Below are 21,315 nucleotides of genomic sequence, written 5' to 3'. Positions count from 1 at the left end.
ACATTTAAAAATAAAGCGTGCGCGTAGAAAGTAAAGACGGTTCCTATAGGATACTATAGTCGTTATGGGTGCCTAACACCTTCCCGTAGCGAAAACAACTCCCGGACCTCGATTCTCAAGGGTTTTGCTTATTCTTTCCCTTCCCAAGAAAAAATGAGATATCACCGGTTAAAAAGGTTCAAACGTAATCAATGTTTGACACCCAAAAACCAAGATAAAACACAGAGGAATGGTTACAAGAAGTGAAGTTACAAGGAAAGAAAAGCGTACCTAATACAAACACAAACTTCCCTTATATAGTAAAATAAGATTCACTATTTGAACCGGTAAAAGACTACTGTAGAAATAAGTAGCCGGTACACTAAATTATTACAACACGACAAACCACTGTTAAAGCCGGGTACGCATTGGGCCCCATCGACACTTTTACAATGATAACAACACGACAAACTAAAACAAAGAATTCAAAAAGAAAAAAGGAAAAGATTCTTTTCCACTAATATCTTGTCGGTGACTCATTCATTCACCAAAATTTTAAATGATTGCAAATGGTGACGCATGCAATGACGCAGTGCTGATCTTAGTGTTTCAAGGAATCCCAGAATTCTTCCATTATTGGTTCATCTTCGGGCTAAGATTCTCCTGCCAAATCTTCATCAAAATCTTTTGATCCAAAGGAAGAAGTGGACATTCCATCTTCAGTAGAGGCATTCTTAGTTGGAAATGAGCTAAAAAATTGTTTTTTCATATAATCAAGAACACGGTTCTTGATCTGCTCTTCCTTTTCTTGAGGATATTTCTTTTGATAATAATTTTTTATTTCCTCAATATGAAAATTCTGCGAACTTTATTCAGAATTAGTTTTGGTTTCTTCAATTTTGATAGAATGGCTAATATTATTAGCTATGACTTTAATATCCTCAGGACTCATATTTTTCCACCATTTGTAAAAGAAGTTTCTTTGAATAATGGGCATATTATGCTTGTCTCTTGAAATAGTTAAATCCCATCTCCAAATCCATGGAATTTGGAATTTACTAAAATAAAGGCATGGACATTGTCCATAAAACATCTTGCTAGATGTTACCTTTGCAATTAAAGGACTTTTATCACACCATTTAGTGTATAAATTTTGTAATTCTTCTGGAAGAATTTCCAAAGATGGACCAAATTTTTGCCACCAATTGAAAAACCAAGTTGGAATACGTTTTTCTACAATATCAGGATTAATAGAAAAGAACCATGAATGTTTATTCTTTGGGTTCTGGTAATAAAATGCATGTGTAAATGCTTGGATATAATCCCAATAGTTGAAGTAAATATTTTTTCTTTCATCAATTTTTATGGCCTTTTCATTATTAGGATTAAGACCCCAATCTTTAGGAGGCAATACCTTATTGATATGGCATTTTGAGAAGCTAATTAAGACCCCAAGCTATGGATTTTTGTTATGAAAATTATGAGTGATAGTTACTGATCCAGTAGCTAACAAAAGAATTTCTAAATTAGGTCTAGCCTTTCCATAAAGACCAGGGTATCCCCTAGATTCAAGATACCTTTCCTTAATTGACCAACTATCATTATTAGTCAAAGAGAGATCCTCGTTATCAATATGCATAACTTCTTCTGTGACAGGATTTTCAAAGAATTCAGAAATATTCTCTTGAGATGGTTCTTCAAGAGCAATTTGTTTGTAAGATATTATCTTACTTGAGGATGAAGAAGATGCTTCATTTTTCTTTTGAGGCGGTTGCCTTCCTCTATTATATGGAACTGTAGTCCAATACCCTATTAAGGGAGCATTAGATTCTGAGTAAGGTAGAATATTACTACTCCCAAACCCCCTACCGCGGCCATATTGACCATGACCTCCTCTGCCCCTATAAGGGGTCGTCATTCTCCCTGCAAAAATTCACGGGTCAAATAATCAGCAAGTGAATTATTTTCACCTTTAATATACTGAATATCAAATTCAAAGGCAGATAATTGGGCTTGCCATCCTGCAAATATTTGCTTTGCAACAAGGTTTTTAACATCCTTTTCAATAATAGATTTAGCAGAACTACAATCAATTCTTAGTAAGAATTTTTGATTCAAAAGATCACTTTGAAATTTAGAAATGCATTTTATAATAGAAAGCATTTCCTTTTTAATCGTAGAATAATTAGCTTGAGTGGAATTCCACTTTCCAGAAGTAAAGCGAACTAAAACTTCTTTATTGTTATCAGGTATCTGTTTTAAAATTCCTCCGTAACCTAAATTAGAAGCATCAGTTTCAACTATTTTGAAATATTTAGGGTTAGCCAAAGATAAACAAGGTAAACATTTTACTTTGTTCTTAATTCTTTGGACGGCATGAGTATGATCCTCTGTCCAAGGTCTAGGGTTTGCCTTTAATCTATTATATAGAATAGCAGTATCCTTAGACAAGTTTTCATAGTAATCTGAAATATAATTTAGACTACCCAAGAATCTTTGTAATTGGGTTTTGTCAGTAATAATGTCGGGAAATTTTGAAGCAAATTCAATACTCCTATGAATAGGAACAATAGTTCCTTTATCAATTTCATGACCTAGAAATCTAATTCTAGTTTGGAAAATTTTCATTTTTGGGGCTGAAACAACTAACCCAGTACGTTCGATGACATCTTTAAAAAATTTTAAATGTTTAAAATGTTGTTCTATAGTTTTAGAAAATACTAAAACATCATCAATATAAACAATTATAAAATCAGAGTAAGGATTGAAAATATCATTCATAGTATTTTGAAATTCAGAAGGGGTATTTTTAAGCCCAAAAGGCATAACAAGCCATTCAAAATGTCCAAAAGGGACAGTAAAAGCAGTTTTATATCTATCAGATTCTTTAATCTGAATCTGCCAATATCCCGATTTCATATCAAATTTTGAAAATATATGGGCAGAAGAAAGTCTATCTAACAATTCCTTTTTGTTAGGAATTGGATATCTAATCCATTTTAACACCTTATTAAGGGGTTTGTAATTAATAACTAACCTAGGAACACCTCGTTCCTTTTCAGCCGCATTATTAACATAAAATGCAGTACAACTCCAAGGAGACTTGGATTTTCTTATCAGTCCCTTATCAAGGAGACTTTGAATTTCCTTCATACATAAATCAAGATAATTTTGATTCATCTGAGCCGGTCTGGCTTTAGTAGGGATTTGATTTTCATTAAAATCATCCAAGGTAAAGAAACAATGTGCTTCTTTCTATCCCAAAAAGCATTGGGTAAATTATGACAAATATCACTACGTAATTGTAGTTCTAAATTCTCAATTTGTCTCTTAATATCAGTTTTATTAAGTTGTTCATTAATATTAAGAATATTAACTTCTTCTTTCAAAAAAGATAATTGTTTTTCTTTTTTAAGAAGAAGGTTTTTAACCTCATTTATCATCCTAGTATGAGGATCATAAATAAATTCAAAAGTAATTTCTTTATCGTTAATAAAGGTGGGAATTCCCTTTTGATCAATGTTAGTGATGGGCATAAGGTTTTGCAAAAAAGGAGTTCCCAGGATAATTCTATGAGTCAGGTTTTTAACCAAAATAAAATGAGTGGGTAAACAAATATCTTGTTTACAAATATAAGTATTGGGTAATTTATAATTTACTTGGAGCCTACCACCTCCGGCTTGAGTGAGAGATTGGGTAGTTTTAGAAAAATATTTAGTAGGAATAATTCCTTCTTGGATGCAGTTAAGGTCTGCACCACTATCAACCAAAGCAATTTCATTTTTTAAAATAAATTCTTTATTAACAATTGAAGTAATTTTTATAAACCATTTTTGAGAAGTAACTCTTTGAAGAGCATTCAAATAAGATCCAGAACTTGAAGGCATATCTTCTTTGGGAATATTAATATCTTTAGATTTTTCTAAGATAGTAAGTCTAGAGGATAATATATTATTATCTTTTTTAATCTGAGCTATCTCAGATTTTAAAAGATTTATTTCCCTCTTAAGATCATTAGTAGAAACAGGAGTTTCTCTAATTTGATAGGGAGCCTCAATAATTTGAGGAGATTCCTTTTTGGAATTATCTTTTATAAGAAACTCAATCATTTTTCTTCTCAGATTATTATCTGGAATGGACTCTAAAATTTTTAAAGTTTTGTCTTTTTCTTCAGTAAGAACATTTAAACCGTTCATATTAACTATTGATTTCCAATAATCAATTTCATCGCCACATTGGCAACTATTATTGTCAGAAGAGGATTCTTCAGAAGAAGATTCATTAATGAAGTCAACTTCATTATCAGATATTTCTGACTCAGAGTCGGAATTAATTAAGAGAACTTTTTCAAGTTGAGCACAAAGATTATCATCTTGGATTTCATTTAAGGCCTTTTTAGTCCAACATTGATTAGCATAATGTCCAGCCTTTCCACATTTGTGGCAAGTAATACCTTTAGAAAACTTATAAGCTTTCCTTTTCCTATTAGATTTAGGAATATCTTCTCTAAGTTTATTCTTAGAGTAATCTTTTTTATGTTTCTTTTTTCTAGAAGATCTCTGAGAATTTCTCTGAGATTTATGTGTTCTATCCGTGGAACGCTTCTCTTTACCCTTGTTTTTATTACTGGGTGGTTTACCAAGATCAAAGGCAAATTGTTCACAGAATTCACCCAATTGGTGTTTTTCTGTTAACTTCTGCTTTTTAAGGCTAATCCTTCTTGAATACAGTTGTTGGTTATCATACCATAGGTAAGGTTATCATAGTTGATGTTAATACCGTCATTTTTATTTCTGAGGGTTTGTCTAATTCTTTCGGCAAATAAATGAGGTAATCCATCTATGAATTTAGCTTTCCAATGATTGCTATCACAACCTTCAACCATAAATAATCTGGATAAAAAGGTATCTTTATACCATCTGAAATGTGTCAACGAGGGACATCTAAGGTTTTGGAGTAAGGTAGAAATTCTTTCTCCTACTGGAACACCTGTTCCCATAAAATTTTGTAAAATGGCTAAACACAGCGTATAAACTGCATCTTCCTCAATACCAACATAAACTGGGTTCTCACTAGTGGAGGTTTCGATTTTAACAAGTTTCTTATGGGATAGAATTTCTTTCCTCTGAGTATCATTGAGGTAGAAATCCCACCATCCTCTAAGTTGGCCCACAAATCCAGTTGTAATGAAAGCAACTATATTGCTATCAGAATTACCATGTTGTTTACAGATAGTAGAATACATAAGCATCTTTTGAGTAACATCAACAATTTGTTTTTCATTTAAACCATCTATGTTCCATTCATAAATGGATCTTCCAGAATAGGAGTTTTGATAAAAATCATTTTCCTCATAAAGTAAATCTTGAGGTGAAGGTCTTTCATAATAATATTTATCAACAGACCTTTTAGTATAAACAGGATTTACTTCAGCATTATTACTATTAATGTCCTGATTAGCAAACATGGCAGTTAATTGATCAATTTCTTTTTCGCTATCATAATTATCTGAATTCTCAGAATTATCAGAGTTATGTTTGTGTGAAAGAACATTAAGTTTCATTTTCTTAAGTTTTTCTTCAAGAATTGAGATGAACTCGTTGGAATCATTATCAAGTTTAAATCCTTCTATATTAATAGGAGGTTGAATTATGGGAGTTTCTTTAATAATAGGAATAAAGACATCTTCAAGGCTTTGAGAAGTATTTTTCTCAATTTTTTCTAAAATCAAATTTTGATTAGCAATTGCTTATCCATCAAGGTTTTTAAATCGGTGATCTCTTTTTCAAGAGAAACAAAATGATCTCCTATACAGGTTAAAAAGACATTAGTAAAATTTTGAGATCTAACAATTGAGTTTAACTCTTGAATAGTAACATGAGCATCATTTACCTTTTGACCTAGATAAGTATTATTATATGAAACAACCTCAGTATTTTTTCCTAGATTAATGATTCTAGCTTCAGGGGGAAAGAGCATTAGCAGTTTCTCCTCCTAAGAAAGTCCAAGGTTTGGATTTTAAAACCATAATTTCAGATTTAGTTTTTTCAAGAAAATATTCAGTAAACCAATTAACAAAAGGAATATAATTTTGTGTAATAACAAGATTATTATAATAATCCTCTTTAAACTGGGCTAATTCCCATTCAGCAAATTTATTGAAATACCATTTTCGAAATTCAGAATATCTATTAGTCATAAACTCATCATTGATGAGTTTCCTCCATTCACTCCCTAGATTTAAATCCATTAAAACTCATTTCAGATTCTGTAGGAGATTTCCCACTTTCACTTGAACCAGAATATATTCCCTAGGGAATTTTATTTCGCTTATTATTATGTGCTCTACAGATTCTAAATCCTCTCTAATTTTAGATACTTGTTCCGATATGGAAGATCTAGAAGTCGAAGGCCTAGATAGATTACTAGTAGCCGAATAAAATTCATTAGAAGAATACCGAGAAGATATACTCCTAGGTATCTTAAAACTTCTTTGAGAATTAAATTTAATCTCAACTTCCCCTTCAGTTGTCTGGATTATTTGACCTATTTCCCTATTAATAATAGGTTCAGGTTCAGTCGCATGTGGCAAAGTCCACGTTTCAGGAAAAGTTATTTCATTCCATTTTATCAATTTATTGGTAGCAATATTGGATGTCAACAAATTAGTTTGAACAAGAGTAGTAGATCCTTGAAAATCAATTTGTTTAGCCTTACGGTTTATAGTATTTAAGATCTTATAATAAACCCTGTAACAAACAGCCATAACCTCACTCCCCTTTTTAAAATCATACCCATCCGTATGAATATTCATTTGCAAAGCATTAAATAAATGCTTGTCAGTTAAAGATAAGCTCAGATTAGGAGATATTTCAAAATAAACTGGGCCATGACAAAGGCTGGTTTCGATAACAACAACAAGCGATTGTTGAAAATTATTACATCTAGCATCTCTGACATATGCCATGAGGCTAGTATTTAGTCCAAGTAAAGTTAAAGGTTTAATAGCAATTTGTATTAACCCAATATGAACAAACTTATACTTTTTAAAAGATTCTAAATCTTTTTGTTTCAACAAATATATAGTCTGAGTATTATTAGAAACTTGAACAGTTTGTTCAATAGTCTTGACTGCAAATCTAGCCATTAAGTCGAACATTCCCTGTTTATAAATATGATTTGAGGGAACAGATGGGATAATCCATTTATTTAATTTTTCCAAATTTTTTGGATATTCGACTAATTCTTGATTTTTGATCAGACTATTCTGATCCTGTTCTTCATAATTTTCTTCCATAAAGAAGATATGCAAACAGTGTTATGGTTAGTTAGATAACAAAGTAGAAACAGAGTATGTAAGACTTTCTCATGATCTTATTACCAGGTAAATGAAACATTAAAAACCTTCTAAAAGCCTTTAAAACCTATTAACCCGAAGGGATAGAAGAGCAAAGCTCTCAACAAGACTTCAAACATTAATCTGACAAAAATTCAAGTTCGAAAGACCTATCTCTAACACTTCCTCTCCGAAAAAAAAAGAGTTTGTGGTCAAGAACAAGAACACCAGATTTGTCCCAAAATTCTTTTTGTTTAAGTTAATAGGTAATATGATCATGACAAATTTTCACATGTTAAAAGGTAATATGATCATGACAAATTTTCACATACTTAGTTTTAACTAAGTATTTAACTAAACCATAACAAAAGTTTAGCCTCTAATTGTCATAACAATTAGAGAAAATAAAAGAAAAGGAGGTACCTGATCGTCAGGAGGTAAAGGCGATGATATCAAAGTTTGATTCCAAAGTGCGGATACAAAACAAGTATGCGGAAATTTCACAATGATGATAAGAAAATTTTATTATATATATAGGGCATATCAAATGAGAGGAGTTGTTATAGTGAGAGATGAGAGGATCTTCTTCTATGTTCCTCTCTGCATCTCTCTTGCCTGCTGAAAAACCATTACTGATTCAATCATGCTGACGATTCTCCGAGCTCTGCAATTCATTTTATCCCTGTCTGGTTTCATGGTGTTTTTCTAGAAATTAATTGAAATTTATTGTAACAAAACCTCCCAAATCCATGATAAAAAAACGCTAAAAAAACGATTAAGATTTATGCTATTGAAATTGTAGAAAACGATAAAAAAAAAACTTTTGTCACCAATTTCTCATCTCACTATAAACAATTAAGATTTATGCTGTTGATTTTCTTTAAAAAGTTTACGTTTTTAATTTGATTTTTGTTTGGGAAGAGATTCACAGCCATGACTCTTAATTTCTTATGTTAGCCGTCTGTATTTGAACACCCATGGTATGCCGTTTGACTGTGGGAGAGAAGAGAAGATGCAGTTTTTATGTTGTAATCGGAAGAGAAAGAGAAGCGTGTTTGAGATGAAGGGGAAATTAATCACATGCTTTTAATGTGTTTTAAAGCTAAAAGAATCTTAAGCGTTGATTTTCATCAAATGGTTGTCAATTACTCCTCTCACCCTCTCATTTTAAAAGTGCTCTCATTTGAAACACTCCCTATATATATATATGGCAAAAACTATAGCCAACTCAAGTAAATTGTACATAACCATTCCATGAAATCATAAATATATGTTTCAAACTACTAATATAAATGTTTTAAAACAAAAAGAAAGTATTAACAATGCCATACATAGATATTTTTTTACAGGAAATAGAACATTATATGTTTATCAAGTTTAAACTCTAACAACATGCTGCTACATCTGATATGCTTGTAACAAAAAGGTCTTGACACACATTATATAACTGAGCTTTAATTTTCTTGCCTTTAATTGTTTCTATTCCAAACTTGGTATTTCTTGGCAACAGAGATTAGGTGATTCTTATCTTTTTCTTCAAAAAAAAAAACAGAGATTAGGTGATACACTAGTGCAAGCAAATGATGATTTGGAGGTCTCATCCCACATTCTAAATCTTACTGAGTTATTACTTATTAGAAGGTTGTGACTTACGAGAGCTTCTTTTAAATAAAGTTGTTTTAAAATCTATTTAATAGTGCTCATTTGAATCATGATATATAGTTTACTTTGAAAAATGCAGCTGGATGATTTGAGGATGATTGAGAAATAATAATGTGGACAATTGAGTTAGTTATACTAAACTAGTTTTTGAGGATGATTTGATTTGTCACCTGCATATGGAAGGGTAGTTCCCAATTCCATGTTGTAATAATGGGCTTTGCTTTCTTGCCAAGCTACTACGTATTAAGGAAACTTTGTGTCAATTGAATTCCAAGTTCGCGATGCTGCTTTGTGTTCATGTTCGAATACATCATCTTACTGATTAATTGCTGCAACATCTTTCCCTTTATCTGATGTTGTGCAAGATACCTGAACAATCATAACTTTTCTGTAGATTACTGAACAATCATTTGACCCTAGTTTATATGTCCAGGCATTACGATCTGAACTGTCTCAAATTTATGTTTTTTCACGTGTATTCTGTATTTTTATAGTACATAAACCTGGCGCCGAGTTATTTTACTTTAGGACCTCCCCTAGAGTATTGCTACCACAGTAGAGTTTAACCACCAAGTTCGGGACTGATTGATGTGGTTCCTCCACGCCTAGGACACTAGAATATCGAACCATGAACAAAGTAAAGGCATGAGATAAAAACATATTGTGAGGTCCTAATTCTTGACCGGTTAAAATGTTACAAATCCTAAGCTTGTTTAAATATTATATATTTGGTATGAAAATCTCTAGCTGTCTTTCTATACTTTGACAGAGACATATGTTTTATCTTTAGTTTTATTTGAAAGATGTATGTTGTAACGCCCACTTTAAATTATTTAATTATTTTTGATGAGTTTTAGAATAAAATTATATATTTATGTGATTTATATGAGAGTTATATGATTTATATGAGATTTATGTGAATTATATGATTATAGAGATTTTATGTGATGTGTGATGAGGAATTGTGACTTATTTTATTATTTAATAAAATAAGATTTGAAAATAAAATAAATATTAAGTTGTGGCGCTGTTCTATAAATTTAGAGAATTTAGTGGTTTAAGAGGAAATAGAAAAGAATAGAAGATGTGTTATAAATAGAGAAGTTAGGTTTGGAGAAAGACATAACGTACGATCAGTTTTTGGTGAAAAAGGGAGAAAAGTCAAGAGAAGAGGAGAAAACCTTGGAGGTGAGAAAAACACAAGGGGGGGGGGGGGGGGGGGGGGTTGAATTGTGTTTTTAAAAAATTCTTCAATTCTCTTAAAAAAACTGAACACACTGGTCAGAAGCTAAGTGAGACAGCTTCTGAAATGATAAACAGAATCTGAACGCAGCGGAATAAAACAGAGAGAGAGAAGAAGAAAGACACAAAGCAATTATACTGGTTCCTTCCACAATCCGGAAGTAGTCCAGTCCCCCTTGCACTTCCAAGGAGATTTCACTAGAATGTAATATCTGATTACAATTGCTCAAGCACACAGCAAGAGACTTCCTTTGCTCAAGCACACTTCGCAAGAGTCTTCCTATGCTCAAGAACACAATCAAGAGACTTCTCTGCTCAAGCACAACTGCAAGAGACTTCTAAACAAACAAGATTACAAAGAATAATGTTTGAGATTGAACACTTGATATACAATCAGAGGTGCTCACAATACAATCAGATATAGACTCTAAGACTTAAGAATTTCTAAGACAAGAACTTTGAGAAACAGAAATTCTAAGTGAATGCAGAACAATTTCAGCAGAGGTTTGGCACTTGTAAAAATGTTGAGAGTCTTTCGTTCAGCATTACCAAATCTCTAAGTCTTCACTCCTTTATATAGAGGTGTGAAAGAGACGTTGTGAAATTGCCAGCACATCAAAGAGTCGTTGTTGAAGCTTGATCTTTCACCAATGATCTTTTGCCTGATTTGGTTGTTGTCCTATGAAGAACCAATTTGAAATCCATTCCCATTGTGAAGGAACATCTTTGCAGGCATAGCTGTTATTCTGGAGCTATTTTCTTGTCTTGTAGCGTGGACACAAAACAGAGTAGTGGAGAAGGTGGTTGTACAGTTTGTACAAAGTACAATGTCAACGCTTTTTTGAAGATAAGCTTCCAAAGCCTTCAAATCTTCACCAAAATGACTGTTGCAAGGTTCCACTAATCTTCTGCAGTGTTTTCGAATCTAATAGACAGCTTTTGAAATGTTGATCCTTGAATCTTCAGCTTGTGGTGATAATCAGCTTCTGATGAGCTTCAGCTTCTAATGAGGTTGCTTCTGAACTATCCGCTTATGACGAACTTTCAGCTTCTGATGATGTCATCATTCTTCAGGATAACTTTTGTCTTCAGATGCACTCTTCAGATGTTTCTCTTCAGATGCTTTCAAGCTTCCTTTTCTTGATTCCATAGCTCTCTTTTTGTTCTTCAGAAACTTTATATGATGTAAATTTTTAACTATGGTCCTGTACACTTGAACAAATATTAGCTAGTCCAATTGATAATTTTTAATACCTTGTTATCATCAAAACTCTTTAAGGTTCATTGTTAAACACATTTTGTTCCAACAATCTCCCCCTTTTCAATTGTTGTTAATCTAATTAACGAGTTGACTTTGGGTTCTGAGGTTTGTAAGCTCAGAGTCTGAGGTTTGTAAGCTCTAACTCCCCCTGAGTCTTTAAGGTGAGGTTTGTAAGCTCCCCCTAAGTTCTATCCAGGTTAATTAAATTCATTTTAGCGCACAATAATATCAGAGCTTAAAAAATCTTTAAAGTAGATTATAGATAAGAAGAATGGTTCAATTAACTTTATTTGAAATTTGCTACTCCTTCTTTCGTTCATAGCTTATACCTTTCAGGTAAAAATGATAGAAGTTTTTCAAAATAATTTTCAAATATCATTAATAGGGCTCAGAGCCTTTAAATACTAACACATATACTCCCCCTTTTGTCATTATCAAAAAGAAATTAAGCACAAAAGACAAAAAGATATTGAGAAAAACCCAAACATAGAGAGAGTATAACTATAATTAGAACCTATAATCTTATCACAACATAGAACAGAAATGAAGTGAAAGTATATAACTAAACAAAATATCAGAGCAATGTATATATCAAAACAAACTGTGCAACACAATATCATTCAGAAACAGTAAGAAATTCAAGGCACAAGATATTCAGAAGCAAAAACTACAACAATAAACAAAACAATCAACAAAGATAAACACTAGGTTGTGCAACTAAGGTTTGGGTTGATGTTGTTGTTGGATTAAGGCCATCATCTGTTTCATCTCTTCAGCTTGCTTCTTCACCAATTCTTCAAGAGCAGTCTGCCTTTGAAGAAGAGATTCTTCCCTAGCCTTTGATTCCTCCTGTTGCTTGGTCAGCTTCTGCTTCAGTGTCTTGAAAATTCTAGCTTCCCTTGTCATGTAGTCTGCTTCTGAGTAGAAGGGCTCATATGTCAGGAACAGCTTGGGACCTCTAACTCGTCTAGCTGATTGAGAATTCTTAAAGAATCTCCTAACAGTAGCAGCTTTGACCCTGATGCATTTGTTGCTCACAGTTTCTAACAGGTCAGAAGCTCTTCTTTTCAAGGATGCTCATTCTTACTCATAGACAATAGGCAAAGAAGATGTTCTTCTAAGATGAACCAGATCTTGCATTTCTGAATTGATCTTGTGTAGCTTAGATTCAATGTATTCAGATTCCAGGATGTCTTAGGGTGGTTGTTCAAGGATTTCTAGGTCTGAGGGTTGGTCAGAAGCACTAAGAGACAGGTCCTGAACAGGTTCAGACTCTGGAATAGTGAGATTTTGATCAGGTTCGATTGATGAGTATGGTTGGTCAGGGTTAATGTGTACAGTTGAAGTTGAAGTTTGGGGATTGACTTAATTATCATTGTCAATATCCATTGGAGTGGTTGTAGGTTGGGGTATAGTTTGCTCTAGCTGTGGGTCAATATGAGTGTTGGCTGGTTGTTGGGGTGATGAAGTCTTTTGTGGTTCAGGTGTATGTTGTTGGGGCTTTCTGAAACAACTTTCTCAGAGGCAACTGCTCCAGAAGCTGTTTCAGAGGCTTTCTCTGAGTTAAGGTTAGGTTCTGATAGTTCACTTGAGCAGTGACTAATCAGATTGTCCAAGACAGAGTTGTCTTCTGTTTGTTCAGGTGCAGGTGATTTAGATGAAGAGGGTGAGATAGGGATAGAGGGGTCTGGAATCTGAAATACCTTGACAAAGTTATCAGCTTCTGAATTAGAATCTGGAGCTGCAGATTCTGAAGCAGTAACTTTCTTCTTGGTAATCTCGGCAGTTTTATCAGCAATGCCTTTCACTTCTGTCATCTTTTCCATAAAGAAATCTTCATTCTTATATAGTCCAGCTTCCTTGAGCTTTGCATCCCTATCCTGAATGATTTTGGCTTGCTTTTCCTTTTGTTCTGCTAACATCTTGTCAGCTTCATCAGAAGCCATTTTCTTCATCTCAGGAGTCACTTCAACCATTGGAGTGAAAATAGGTGCAACAGCCTTCTTCTTTTTCTTCTTAGGCTCATCTTTTTCTTCTATTATTTCATCATGAACATGCTACACATGTTCCTCAGAGATAGTGTGCTCTCCTTTTCCTCTTCTTTTCTTGGGAACAGAAGCAACACCAACTTTTTGCTTCTTTGTCTTAACCTTGACAGCATTAGAGTCAGTACTTGTTCTGGCCCTTTTTCCTTTGGATACTTCAGGAGCAGCACCAACAGCTTCAGGGTTGGCTCCTGATTCTCTGGCATGAACAACTACCAGATTGGCCAGGACTTCAGGATTGTCTTCTTGAAGAATGGAAGGAAAATTCTTCAGTGGTTCTGACTCAGTTGTGGTCAATTCTATCCACTTCTCATCAACAGGGGGTTTGCTGATGATCTTCATAGCATACAGAGACTTGCTATTTAAGATGCGGTCAGAAGTGGTAACTGTGAAACAACTATCAGATGCTTGTTTGAATCTCCTTAGAGTCTCCAACAACTTACTTTGGTGAAAGATTTATGACAGAAGCCTTCCACAGGGTACTTGTTTCCTTTCCTTGCTGATACCTTCTTTGATAGCCCAGCACAGATGATGCATGAGATATTTAGGAAGGTTAATCCTTTGAAAGGTAGCCATGGAGTATAATGCTAGTTGATGATCCTTGTTGGGTTGATCAGCTACTCCCCCTCTTTGAAAGAAGCAATTTGCACAGAATTTTAGAAGCAATCTGTGACAAATCTCCATTTCTGCAGTCTTAGTCTTAGGATTTTCTTTCAGGAATAACCTTGAGTAACTTTCCAATAGGATATTATCCTTGGTTACATCCCACTTAAAATATCCTTTTGAAGATACCCTGCATGCTTTAGCAATAACTCTTTCCGTGATGGTCACTGGAATACCCATCACTGCTGACCTAATCTCTATTCCTTCAAAAGGTTTCAGACCCATTTCTTCTCTAGTCTTCCCTTTCAGACTAGAATCTCTCTCTACAGCTTGTTTTTCTTCCACCTTTGCAGCTTCCATGTCGTACACTTCAGCCCTTAACCAAAAGTCTTTTACCAGATTCTCATATGTTGGTCCATTCAACATATGGAAGTACCCATGTCTGATATGAATGGAGAGATGGTTGTTGAAACTCCAGCTAAGGGTTCGGTGACTACTTCTCTTGTCTGTTTCAGATGTCCCTTGTCTATGTTTGGCCGAGATTTTGAAATTGATTTGGTTTGTCTACCTTTGAGTGGAATGGATGCAATTCTCAGTATGAACTGGTTAGAGTACAACTATGTTCACATTAATTGTTTCAGTAAGTCAGTGTACTTCTCTTCTGCCGAAGAGGAAAGTGGAGTAGAGTTTTTGTCCACTAAGCAGCTGAAGCAGTTAGAACGTGATGGAATCTTGATGTTTTCATTGATAACGTCCTTATCTATTGAGAATCAAGCAGTGATTAATAAGTTGCAAGTGGTGTGCGATTTCCCTGAAGTCTTTCCTGATGAGATTCCTGATGTGCCGCCGGAGAGGGAAGTCGAATTTACGATTGATTTTATTCTGGGAACGAAGCCTGTGTCTATGACACCTTACCGTATGTCGGCATCCGAGTTGGCTGAGTTGAAGAAACAGTTGGAGGATTTGCTTGATAAGAAGTTTATAAGGCCAAGTGTTTCGCCTTGGGGAGCGCCGGTATTGCTAGTAAAGAAGAAAGACGGTAGTATGAGGTTATGTATAGACTACCGTCAGTTGAATAAAGTAACGATAAAGAATAGGTACCCACTTCCAAGAATTGATGATTTGATGGATCAGTTAGTGGGTGCACGTGTGTTTAGCAAGATTGACTTGAGATCCGGTTATCACCAGATTAAAGTGAAGGATGAAGATATGCAGAAGACAGCTTTTAGAACGCGTTATGGACATTATGAATATAAAGTGATGCCTTTTGGTGTGAGTAATGTGCCTGGAGTGTTTATGGAATATATGAATCGCATTTTTCATGCATTTTTGGATCGTTTTGTAGTGGTCTTCATTGATGATATTTTGATTTACTCCAAGTCCGAAGAAGAACTTGCTGAGCATTTGAAGATTGTCTTGCAAGTGCTGAAAGAGAATAAGCTATATGCTAAGTTATCTAAGTGTGAATTTTGGTTGAAAGAAGTAAGTTTTCTTGGCCATGTTATTTCTGACAATGGTATTGCAGTAGATCCATCTAAAGTTGAAGCGGTCGCAATGAGAGACTCCTAAGTCAGTTACAGAGATTAGAAGCTTTTTGGGTTTGGCAGGTTATTACCGCAGATTTATAGAAGGATTTTCTAAGTTGACACTTCCGTTAACGCAGTTGACTTGTAAAGGTAAAACCTTTGTGTGGGATGTTCATTGCGAGAACAGTTTTAATGAGTTGAAGAAGCGTTTGACGACGGCTCCAGTTTTGATTTTGCCAAAATTAGAAGAACCTTTTGTGGTATATTGTGATGTGTCCAAGTTGGGCTTAGGAGGTATGCTTATGCAAGATGGTAAAGTGGTTGCTTATGCATCAAGACAGTTGAGGATTCATGAACGAAATTATCCTACTCATGATCTTGAATTGGCCGCAGTCGTATTTGTGCTTAAGATTTGGAGACATTACTTGTATGGTTCGAGATTTGAAGTGTTTAGTGATCACAAGAGCTTGAAGTATTTGTTCGATCAGAAGGAATTGAATATGAGACAACGAAGGTGGCTCGAATTATTGAAAGACTATGACTTCGGGTTGAATTATCATCCGGGTAAGGCTAATGTTATTGCAGATGCCTTAAGTAGGAAGACCTTGCATATGTCTGCTATGATGGCTAAAGAGTTTGAGTTGCTGGAACAGTTTAGAGATTTGAGCTTAGTTTGCGAATGGTCACCTCAGAGTGTAAAGCTGGGAATGCTGAAGATTAATAGTGACTTCTTGAAAAGTATTAAAGAAGCGCAGAAAGTTGATGTTAAGTTTGTGGACTTGTTGGTTACTGATAATCAGACTGAAGATAGTGACTTTACGGTCGATGATCAAGGTGTGTTGAGATTCCGAGGTAGGATTTGTGTAACACCCCATTTTCCTAACGTAAAAATTTCATAATTAAAAATCAGAGTAATTCAACTTTAAACGGAATGCTACACTTTTTAAAAATTCACAAACTGAATAAATAACAATTTATTCTTCAAAATCATTTAACATAAGTAATTCAAAACTTCGCAGCGGAAATTAGTTCAACATAATAAAAGTCTTTGGCACGCAGGCCTCATCATGAAATCTCATAAAGTCTTGGTTCGTCATTTATTCATAAAAGTTCATGAACTATACGTAAGGAATAGAAGTAAAGTCAAGTCCCATCCCGTTACGTATCAGAGCACCTAGACACACATGTGAGGAGTCCACTCACGACGCCTCTAATCTTGGTTACCTGCAAGTTACCCATACGAAGAGCAACACTTTTCAAACAGAGGGGTGAGATTTCTCAAACAATAATATTAAGCATATAAATCATATAAAGTACATTCAACAACTTAAACATCTTATAATTCATTAATCATATCTAACAACTTAAACTTCCTTAACTAGTGTCATTATTCTTCCTACATTAGTCATATACTTCTTATTATATCATCATATAAATATCATCACATATCTACAAATATTAGTCATAAGCATTATCATACATCCTTTTAATCTTAGCATCATACATCATCCTAATCATAGACATAAACATCATATCATAAATCACATAGCATCTTATCATAAATCGCATAACATCATATCCTAAATCACATAGCATCTTATCATAACAACTTAATATTTAAATTCATAATCAACTTCATAAACAAACATCACTTGACTCGATAATGCGACTCTTAACATCTCAATCCTCTTAGCATCTTAACAACTTGACAACTTGATATCTTAACATCATGATAACTCGATAACTTGACATCTTAACATCTTAAATCATCTTAAACATCTTGATAATATGCATGTGGTACCACCAGGGCATTAAGCCCCCATCTCTAAGGTCATAAAGGACCTGTCGGGCATTAAGCCCCCATCTCTAAGGTCATAAAGGACCTGTCGGGCATTAAGCCCTCATCTCTAAGGTCATAAAGGACCAGTCGGGCATTAAGCCCCCATCTTTGACTATGCAACGACACAACTCTAATGCAACGACATAACTTTCGTACAACTTAGACAACTTCATGAACATCTCTTATAATTCCATTATTATGGACAACTTCTCAAATCTTTACAACTTAGACCGACTTATACAACTTCACTAAGATCCAACAGCAACAGAGACAGCATATGAACAGTTCACAACATATTATCATCGATGAATGAATCACATTAACTTAAAACATCACAAGTATTCACTTAATATATTTATAACAACATCACTTTACTTATAACATTAATCCAGGTTCAATAGCAACAAATAACAGAAATTACATCATATAACAGTGCTTGAATATCATATCATCATTAAAGAATGAGTTCGCATTAACTTAATCATCAAGAAGAACCACATAAAGCATATTTATCAATATCACATTAATCACAATCTATATCATCTTAGTTCGGTTTTCTGGACAGCTTCTAATGTCCTAAACAATCTTCATCTTACTTCTAGGATCAACTCATAACTACACATGAGAAAAGGATCGCAAAAGCTTAACAAGGTTGCTCTGATTTTTAGGTACTCGCGAGGCGAGCTCTTATACTCGCCATTGCGAGTTCATTTTCTGGCTACTCGCCATTGCGAGTTGATTTGCTCGCAGTTGCGAGCAACTTCTGAGTGCTCTCGGGTTCTTAACATTTTTCACTAAAAGTCTCGTTTCTGACTTTCCTAGGTCCAATCTTAACCCCAAAACTTGCCTAATCATTCTTATAACTATTAAGGCACTCAAAACCATCTAAAACTTGGCCTAAAACATCAAAATACATCATCATGATTTCTACTGGGTTGCTCGCCATTGCGGCGATTTTCTCGCAATTGCGAGTGGCTTCTGGTCTTACTCGCCATTGCGAGTGGGTTTGCTCGCCATTGCGAGCGATGAAGCTCATCACTCGCCATTGCGAGTAGGTCTGCTCGCCGTTGCGAGCAATGAATGTCAGTACGGCCAGAATCCTAAAAATCTCAACTTTTCATCTACTCTCGTGTTTCTAACCATCAAACTACTTCTAATAACATTCCTATGGGATATCTAAGGTCTGTTCATGATTCTCTCATCAATTCTAAAGTTCTTCATCATCTAATCATCAAAATCGCTCATAAACCCTAATCCTCTTAATCTCACAAACTCTCCCCAACTTGTTAGATGTAATCTTATGATTTACCAACTTAATATTAATGCAAGATAGTCTCACCCTCACCTCAGATTAATTCCTGAATCAGCAGCAGCGTTCTTTCCTAAGGTCTTCTCATCTTCTCTTGACTTTTCTCTTCTCTTCTCTTCTTTCTTGTTCTCCTCTTTTTCAAAAAGCGGTTTTAAGGTAAACTCTTTCTAACCTAAGCTTCTCTATTTATAATACTAAAATATTCTTCCCAAATCTATTTAGGCCCAACAACTTATTCTTCTTTCTATTCTAACCTCCAATTCTAATTACACTAATAATTCTCATATTCTAATAAATAATAGAATAATGCCACATAATAAAATACTAACACCTCATATAAATAAATAAATCACATAAATAGACTTTAACTTAATAAAAATAATTAAATAAAAAGGAGGGTGTTACAATTTGTATTCCAGACAATGATGAGATGAAGAAGATGATTCTTGAAAAGAGTCATAGAAGTAGCTTGAGTATTCATCCGGGAGCTACGAAGATGTATCATGACTTGAAGAAGTTGTTCTGGTGGTATGGATTGAAACGTGATGTGGCACAGTTTGTGTATTCTTGTTTAGTTTGTCAGAAGTCGAAAGTTGAGCATCAGAAACATGATGGGTTGATGACACCATTAGATGTGCCAGAATGGAAATGGGATAGTATATCCATGGATTTTGTGACGAGTTTGCCGAATACTCCTAAAGGGAATGACGCAATTTGGGTGATTGTTGATAGATTGACGAAGTCGGCTCATTTCATTCCGATTAACATCAGTTTTCCTGTAGCCCAGTTAGCAGAGATTTATATTCGAGATATAGTGAAGCTGCATGGTGTTCCTTCGAGCATTGTGTCAGATAGAGATCCAATGTTTACTTCTAGATTTTGGAAGAGTTTGCAAGAGGCTTTAGGTTCTAAGTTGAGGTTGAGTTCGGCGTATCATCCACAGACAGATGGTCAGTCGGAAAGAACGATTCAGTCGTTTGAAGACTTGTTGAGAGTTTGTGTACTTGAGCAATGTGAAACTTGGGATAGTCATCTACCGTTGATAGAATTCACGTATAATAACAGTTACCATTCTAGTATTGGAATGGCACCTTTCGAGGCTTTGTATGGTAGGAGGTACAGAACTCCGTTGTGTTGGTTTGAGTCAGGTGAGAATGTAGTTTTAGGACCAAAAATTGTACAACAAACTACTGAGAAGGTAAAGATGATCCAAGAGAAGATGAAAGCATCGCAGAGTCGACAAAGAGATATCATGACAAGCGTAGGAAGGACCTTGAGTTTCAAGAGGGAGATCATGTCTTCCTAAGAGTTACTCCCATGACCGGTGTTGGTCGTGCATTAAAGTCGAAGAAATTGACTCCGAGATTTATTGGACCGTATCAGATATCAGAAAGAGTCGGAACGGTGGCTTACCGAGTGGGTTTACCACCGCATCTTTCGAATTTGCACGATGTGTTTCATGTGTCGCAACTTCGGAAGTATGTTCCGGATCCATCTCATATGATCCAAAGAGATGATGTGAAAGTTAGAGATAATCTTACGGTTGAGACCTTACCAGTGAGGATCGAAGGTCGTGAAGTAAAGAAGTTGCGAGGCAAAGAGATACCTCTTGTGAAAGTTGTTTGGGACGGAGCGACTGGTGAAAGCATGACGTGGGAGCTTGAGAGTAAGATGCTGGAGTCTTATCTAGAGTTGTTTGCTTGAGGTATATTTTCGAGGACGAAAATTCTTTAAGTGGGGAAGAGTTGTAACGCCCTCTTTAAATTATTTAATTATATTTGATGAGTTTTAGAATAAAATTATATATTTATGTGATTTATATGGGAGTTATATGATTTATATGAGATTTATGTGAATTATATGATTATAGAGATCTTATGTGATGTGTGATGAGGAATTGTGACATATTTTATTATTTAATAAAATAAGATTTGAAAATAAAATAAATATTAAGTTGTGGGGCTGTTTTATAAATTTAGAGAGTTTAGTGGTTTAAGAGTAAATAGAAAAGAATAGAAGAGGTGTTATAAATAGAGAAGTTAGGTTTGGAGAAAGACATAACGTACGATCAGTTTTTGGTGAAAACGGGAGAAAAGTCAAGAGAAGAGGAGAAAACCTGGAGGCTGCCGATTTCATCTGTTATAAGGTAAGGGTGGGATTATCTTTCACTAATATTAAGTATGTGAATCATTAGATTGCATCTAAGATGTTTTAGGATGAGTTTGTGAGATTATGAGAAATTAGGGTTTGAGTGAAAATTGATGATTAGATGATGGAAAACCGTTTAATTGATGTAAGAGTGATGTACATACCTTAGATGATTCATAGGATGATTACTGGAAGTAGTTTTGAGGTTAGAACTAAGTGATTAGATGAAAAATTGAGTAAAACAGCATTCTGCCCGAGCCTGTTATCATCGCTCGCCTCTCGAGCAAGATCGCTCGCCACCGCGAGCAAATCCAGACAGCTCGCCACTTCGAGCAAAGCAGCTCGCCTCGCGAGCAAGCCTTTT

The 21,315-nt window shown here is 34.7% G+C and overlaps 1 protein-coding gene across 1 annotated transcript; it reads left to right on the top strand.

Moving 5' to 3' along the window:
- Positions 1 to 14,566: 14,566 nt before the first annotated feature.
- Positions 14,567 to 20,507, top strand: LOC146949303 (uncharacterized). The gene is made up of 5 exons (XM_085748513.1): positions 14,567 to 15,069; positions 15,121 to 15,275; positions 15,474 to 15,610; positions 16,143 to 16,475; positions 20,187 to 20,507. The coding sequence occupies exons 1-5, from the start codon at positions 14,567 to 14,569 to the stop codon at positions 20,505 to 20,507; spliced, it is 1,449 nt and encodes a 482-aa protein (XP_085604639.1).
- Positions 20,508 to 21,315: the final 808 nt, after the last annotated feature.

This window comes from Medicago sativa, chromosome 2 (assembly GCF_051527215.1).
Source record: "Medicago sativa cultivar Bolivia chromosome 2, Bolivia_mono, whole genome shotgun sequence".
Lineage (NCBI taxonomy): Eukaryota > Viridiplantae > Streptophyta > Magnoliopsida > Fabales > Fabaceae > Medicago > Medicago sativa.
Note: the sequence above shows the minus strand (reverse complement) of the source record. Positions and strands in the feature narration are given on the sequence as shown.